The sequence below is a fragment of the Ahaetulla prasina genome, chromosome 2, assembly GCF_028640845.1.
Source record: "Ahaetulla prasina isolate Xishuangbanna chromosome 2, ASM2864084v1, whole genome shotgun sequence".
Lineage (NCBI taxonomy): Eukaryota > Metazoa > Chordata > Lepidosauria > Squamata > Colubridae > Ahaetulla > Ahaetulla prasina.
The window spans coordinates 172,240,451-172,247,236 of NC_080540.1; the positions used below are offsets into that span (position 1 = coordinate 172,240,451).

At 38.7% G+C, this 6,786-nt stretch overlaps 1 protein-coding gene across 1 annotated transcript; it reads left to right on the forward strand.

Moving 5' to 3' along the window:
- Positions 1 to 992: 992 nt before the first annotated feature.
- On the forward strand, positions 993 to 6,456 carry LOC131190617 (sperm acrosome membrane-associated protein 3-like). The gene is made up of 5 exons (XM_058167963.1): positions 993 to 1,117; positions 1,401 to 1,549; positions 1,953 to 2,111; positions 3,330 to 3,408; positions 5,696 to 6,456. Exons 1-5 carry the CDS (start codon positions 993 to 995, stop codon positions 6,222 to 6,224), a joined length of 1,041 nt encoding a protein of 346 aa, XP_058023946.1. The 3' UTR covers positions 6,225 to 6,456.
- The last annotated feature ends 330 nt before the right edge of the window (positions 6,457 to 6,786 follow it).

The following is a 6,786-nucleotide window of genomic DNA, read 5'->3' on the forward strand; positions in this document are numbered from 1 at the left end:
CTGCTCCTTAATGAGTGCTTTTTTAAACCATGCCTATGACAATAGTAGCTACAAAGAGATCATTGTTTACCTTTAGAGCTAAAAAGTCACACATCCCAAAGCAGAACCTAAATGTTGGTGTAGTCAATGGAAAATGAGCTGCCACAAAACTGTCTATTTCAAAGTTAATTGCTCTATCTACAGATCAAAGGAAAAAAAGGGGAAAAGGTGAATCACGCTTAAAAACCCCTTCCCACCTGTATACAATTAAGAATAACTCCTGTCAGGCCCCAAACCAGTGGTCAAAAGTGATAGAGGATTCTGAAGTAGTGCAACAGTTCAGGCGTCGCATGGATGCTTTTCTGGACAGCAGGCTCAATAGCTTAGGCAGAAGAAAAGGAAAGGGAGAGGCGAAGGAGTGCCTTCCAAAAAGAAAGCTTTTGCCATATTTAATTGGTAGAAATTTGGTTTTCATTGATGTGTCATTTATTATTATTGTACTATGTGCAGTCTCTTAGATTCAGTCAGCATACTAAAGGCTTTTAGTTTGGTTTGATTTGGTTTGGGTTGGGTTGGGTTGATATAAGCATTGTTTGGTAGTGTCACTGTGCTCTGTGCATGCTTTTAATCTCAGGCTGCATGATATGAGGGGTCCATCTTACTGTCTTTATCAAGGTCTCTTTCCATCTTAAATCCATTCCCGATCAGATATGAGGGTTCCTTGGTGCTTTCTGAGCTTGGTTGTTTCCTTGCAGATGTTTCATTAGCCAAACCTGGTAGCATCATCAGTGCATTGATCAGCACTGATGAGGTTACCTAGTTTCAGTAATGAAACATCTGCAACAAAACAACCAAGCACCAAGGAACCCTCATTTCAACCCTGAGCCTTTATCTGATCAGGTATTTGGGGATGTTTGCTTGCTTGCTAGCTTGCTTGCTTGTTTTAAAAGATTTATTAAAATTGCTACAATTGACAAAGTTGCCCATGTGCAGCCCTGGTTCCACCTTACGATATGGACTCCTTCCACAACTCCAAAGCATTAGCTATTCATTTTAGTAGCAAAGGAACACCCACCTTTAGGTCTGTTGAATCCTTAATAGCTGGTCAGGTGTCAGGTTTTCAAGCCCCAGTGGCACTGTGAGTGATGCCACAATCAGCACCTGCCACAATTCCTTTTTCTCCATAATTCTTCCAGTTGAGAGGGTTGGTCAGCATTGTGAGCAGAGACCCAGGGAGGCAATAGGTGACATTGTTTTGAAGGATGTGTAGGATGTTTGAGCATTCAGTGAGGGAAGCCATCCTTCCCTGGGGGTAGAGGGACCCTGGCACATAATCCTACTATGTAGGGCAGCTGGGCAGCTCCATTTCCTCCTTGCAGTATATAAAGAACCGTGTTATGTATTCCCTATCATCATTACAGTATTGAAATGAAGGCTCCCTACTTCGTTCTTCTTTTTCTCATTGTTGCAGTGGCCAGGAGCAATGCTATCGTCTTTGACATATGCAGCTTCTCAGCCATCCTGAAGGAAAATGGATTGGAGGGATTTTCAGGCACCACCATTGCAGAATGTGAGTGTGCTTTGTTGTGTTCTGCTTGCAGTCTCCTCAATTATTCTAAAACATCCTGATTCCCAGCAGGAGTCAGGATATTTAATGTCCTTGGTTTATTTGTAATACTACGGTACTTGCCTGTTTTCAAAACGCGATCTGTTAACATTCTGTGATCCTGAAATAATGCTTTTTAGGAAATGTCTTTAATGCAGTTACGTAGCTCCATTCAGCCCAACTGTCTTGATAGTAGATAATCACATTTTAGCAATGGAATTCTGAAGGCTCTGGAGAGCTCATTCATTCTTTGGGCTATAAGTTGTTCTCTCCTTCTGAAACTGGTGCCTGCTATAGCTCTTTGATAGGAAATGGTAACTCAGACCATCGAACAATTTTTTTTGAGCCTGCTTTCTTTCACTTCCAGGGATTTGTTTGGTGTTTCATGGCAGTGGCTTTGATACCTCAGCCCTCAATGTGGGACCAAGGGCCACCAATCACGGGATCTTCTTGCTAAGCGCAAAGTGGTGGTGTGATGATTTCAAGACACCACATGCACGCAATTATTGCAACTTAAGTTGTGAAGGTAAGAAATCATGTCCTTCCATGACACCTTGTCTCTTTGCTAATAACATTTGGCAGAAAATCAAAGAATGAATGCCATCATTCCTAAAATTACCTTTTATATTATAAAGTGGATAAGACACCTTGTTTACTATCTTTCCCAAATTCTTTCATTTCATCTATGAACTAATCAGCTATTTCTTAAAGTCAGCACCATAACTCGCGGTAGAAAATTCTACCATGCTTCATGAAAAATGGTTTCCTTTGTCTGTCCTGATTTTTCCAGGATTCAATTACATAGGACGACATCTGGACTTTGCATTTTGGGAAGAGAAAAGTAGCTTCTCCTTACCTACTTTAGCTTCTCCTTACCTACTTTATTCATATCTTGCATAATTTTATACATCTCAGTCAAGTCCTCTTTCATTCACCTCCTTTCTAGATGAAAGAGGCTCAAATGTCACAACCTTTTCTAATAAGGAAGTTGTGCCAGTCCCTTGATCATCTTAATTTCCCTCCTCTGAAACCTCCTTAGTTCCACTGTACCTTCTCTGAAGTTGATAGACAAAATCCAGAAAAAAATCCAGAAAAGATGCCCCTTGGATTAATATAAGAGAATTGAGTATATTGACATCTTTTTTCCTTCATTTTCTTTACTTTTCCTGTATTCTTTCAAAGGCTACCTCCTCCGAAATATTCACTCTGAAGCACTCCTCTTGTTTTTAATTCCTTCTCTTCCTCTCAAAACTAACAGTATTCAGAGCTTAGTGAGTCAAATGCCTTTTCATGGTGCTCTGGATAGGCTTTCAAAAGGAGAATGTACCTCACTGCAAGTCTGGAGACATTGGGATACTCTGGTATGAGAATTATCATACTTTTGCAACAGTCCAACATTGTAACCCAACTTTGAATTGGGTTTACACATTAATGTTTACACATTGATTGGTTTACACAATGAGTTTATATGTTGATCTAAGTCAGGTTTGTTATAACCATGTTTGCTCAGTAGTCATTGTCTAGGTTCATACTATAATTGTTTAGAAACTTTGATTGTCAAACCACGGTGACTGGGTGTCGAGTCATGCAACATCCTACTAAATTAACTACATATTGGCATAGCCAAGGTATGAACGTATCCAAGAATCAACTTGCTTTACTTTTCTCAGTTTAGTATTTCCTCTGACTTTAATGATAACTATGCTCAAGTAAACTTCAATTCTCCCATCCTTTTCTTCTTCAGCCCTACGGGATGATAACATTACTGATGATATCCAATGTGCCAAGAAAGTTGTCCAAAAAAGCAAGGGCTTTGCAGCATGGTAAATGGATTGTTATATTCTTATTTGCTCTGTTATCAATCACATATACCGGAAAGGAAAGTAAGGTACTTCTGGAAGAAAACTGCCATGAATCTTTATTCACTGGAAAGGTTGCCTGGGATAGTTCCATAAAAGGCTAAAGTTTGCAGTGATTATTTGTGGTTGCCATTGATCCTATTCTCCAAAAAAAAAAAAAAGGCAGGAAAGCAAAAATAGAACTCACTTCTAAAGCCAAGAATTGCTTGCCTCTCCTCTAAATGTTGCATTCTTGAAGGTTTGCCTCGGGGTGAAATGCTCCCGGATCGGACTGGCTCGCGCGATCCGGTAGCGATAGCAGCTGCTGGTTCGGAGGACCAGTTGCAAAAATCCCTGGCCCCGCCCCTCTGCCTCTGCTGAGCCCCACCATCAGCAGAGGGTTTTTTTTAACTTTTAAAAGAAGGTTTTTCTTCAGCCGAAACATGCCTTTAAAGGAAAAAAAAAGCCTTTGAGGATCCCACCCCTCAGCTGAGATCGGCAGAGCCTTTAAACTTAAAAAAAAAAATTAAAGGCTACTCTGGGGATCTCACTTGAGTTCCTCATCAGCAGAACCTTTAAAAACATGTTTTCTGTAGAAAACATGTAGAAAACCTCCTTTTAAGAGATTCTAAGGCACTTACCTGATTACTGATCGAGCTCCTGGTTTTTTTCCCAGCTGGAAAGCCCAGTTTCACTTTCAGTACCAGACAGAACTAATCTAAACTTAGCTAATCTATTTCATCACTGAGTGATTAATGCTGTCTGGCTTTCCTCGCTGAGGAGCTCTGGGAATTGAAGTCCACAATAAAATAAAATAAAATAAAATAAAATAAAATAAAATAAAATAAAATAAAATAAAATAAAATAAAATAAAATAAAATAAAATATTTGTGCAGCTTTCTGAGATTTGGTGTGTTTCTGTAGTGTTTCACTCTAACTACACAAACACACAAAATCTCAGAAAGCTGTATGTGGTATTTTGTGTGTTTGTGTGTGTGTGAGAGAGTTGTGTGTGTAAAGTGTGAAAGTTGGTTTTTGAGTTTTTGTGGCTGTGTGAAGTGTGAAGTGCAGCTGCTTTTACATTGTGTGTGAGTCAGTTGTGTTGTGTTGTGTTGTGTGTGTGTAAAATGTGAAAGTTTATTTTTGAGTTTTTGTGACTGTGTAAAGTGTGAAATGCAGCTGCTTTTACACTGTGTGTGAGTCAGTTGTGTTGTGTTATGTGTGTGTAAAGTGTGAAAGTTGGTTTTTATACTTATTCTGTTTATACTTTGTTTATTATTTTTATTATTTATTGTTATTGGCCATGCCCACCCAGCCATCTGACCACCAAGCCATGCCCACCAATTAAGCCACGCCCACAGAACCGGTAGAGAAAAATTTTAGATTTCACCCCTGGTTTGCCTACACTTAAAGTAAAATAAAGCAAGAAGGCCAAATTCAATTCAAGAAAGCTCATCAGAGGAGAAGGAAAGTAATGTCATCAGATTGATCTTGGCTAGAACATTATGGTAGTTTTTCTAGCCTGGCATTCTGCAGAAATGTTTGGGATGCAACTCCCAGAATTCTGGAAGTTGTCCAATATATGTGGATCTGAGAGTAGAGCCATTTGTTCACCTGCTCCAGCAGGCAAAATGTCATCAGTGAATAAAACCTAAGGGAGAGAAGTCATGTCCTCTGTCTGAAAGCCTTTTTCTTGATGGTATCCATCCATTCCCCTGTGCAGAAACCAGGAAATCATTACATTTTTTTCTCCTGTGATGAACAAAGCAATCTGTGCAGGACAACAGAGGTCATCCAGAATCGCACACTCTTCCCAGTGAAGCAAGAAAGGACAATTTTGGCTGTCAACATCAACATTTCAAGGGGAAAATTATTTTTTAAGTCTATTGATATGCTTATTTTAGGACTTACATTGCAATTATCAGATGCTTCTCACCTCAGAATAGGAAGTTGTGCTATCAGTTTTCAGCTATCATGACCAATGGGGACTGTAAAGACCCCAAAAAGGGGATTGAGAGATTGTTTGAGACCTGGAGCTATAAGCTGGCCACCCCTTCTGCATATCATATTCAGTGATGATGGAACAGAAAGATTGGTTAAGGGAATGATATAAATTATGGAGGGATGAAACATGATGCCTTGATTAATAGTTTGGCAGTTATTTGGGGGCTCAAGCTTCCATGTGGCAAAATTCCTACTTTTGCCTTCCCAAGTATAGTACAGGTCTAGTCAACTGAATGGTAACAATATTCTGACCAAGTTTTCATTATAGGGCTGCCTGGGAGATACACTGTAAAGGACAAGATCTGAAGAAATATATTGTAGGCTGTGACCTGGAAGAAGTCACCTCTTCACCGCCAGTCCCCAAAAAAATCTATACTAGTGACCAGAGGCCAAAGACTATACATCCAGGAGTAGATCTTCTGACAACTCCTTTCCAAGACATGTACCCCAAAGAACCTACTCTCCCATTTAAAAAATGGCTTAATTCTGAGCTTCCAGCCATGGGTTCTTCAAAGCCTACAGCTTCTATAAGAGAGTTCCCAAATACCACCTTCCTATCTGAGAAGCTTCTAAAATCTAACATTTCTGTCAAAGAGCCTCCAGGATTCACCCTCTCAACACATAGTCCCTTAAAACTCTCTGTTGCATTAGGGGAAGTCCTAAATTCCATCCCACCCAAGATTCCTCCAAAACCTATGGCCTCCATCAATGAGACTTCAAACTCTACCTTCCAAGCAGTTGATCCCCAAAAATATCTGGTCCCATCGCATAATGATACAGAACCCAGCATTTTTTAACCACGCACACAAGAACAAATAGTAAAACTAATAGTAAAACTAGGTTTTTAAAAAAATCCTATTGTATCAAAGTTGCCATGAATGTGTAATGAAATTGCACAATCTTTTCCTAGTGTGGAGCCATAATACTCTTATTTGGGGATAGTGGTGTCATTTATTTATTATACTCTTCATTTATAACTGAACATTATAAAATAATGTTGTCCATAGAATTAGGTAAACTGATATATTTAGAAAAAGCAAGGGCTGTGTATAATATGAAAATTTCATTATATCCAATTAATATAGTTATTACATACTCATACTTATATATATGCTTATATATTGTGTAGCTATTACATGCTTATGCTTATATATACTGTGTGACAAAAATAAATAAATAAATAAAATAATATGAAAACATATGGCATTGCCTTAAATAAAACAATGCAAAACTCTGGACATTGTTGAATCATCGGTGATCTAATATGACTATTTTCAGTTCTCCCAACATTGACATTTCTTGGTGATGTGCGTATAAACAAATAACTATACCAATTAAAATTCTTTTCATATTTATGTC

What these genes read in the sequence shown, in the direction of transcription:
- LOC131190617 (XM_058167963.1), top strand. Translation starts at nt 993, where the DNA reads ATGGACTCCTTCCACAACTCCAAAGCATTAGCTATTCATTTTAGTAGC. An exon ending in TTTCAAGCCCCAGTGGCACT is followed by an intron (nt 1,118 to 1,400) that starts GTGAGTGATGCC and finishes TCATCATTACAG; the next exon opens with TATTGAAATGAAGGCTCCCT. An exon ending in AGCAAGGGCTTTGCAGCATG is followed by an intron (nt 3,409 to 5,695) that starts GTAAATGGATTG and finishes TTTTCATTATAG; the next exon opens with GGCTGCCTGGGAGATACACT.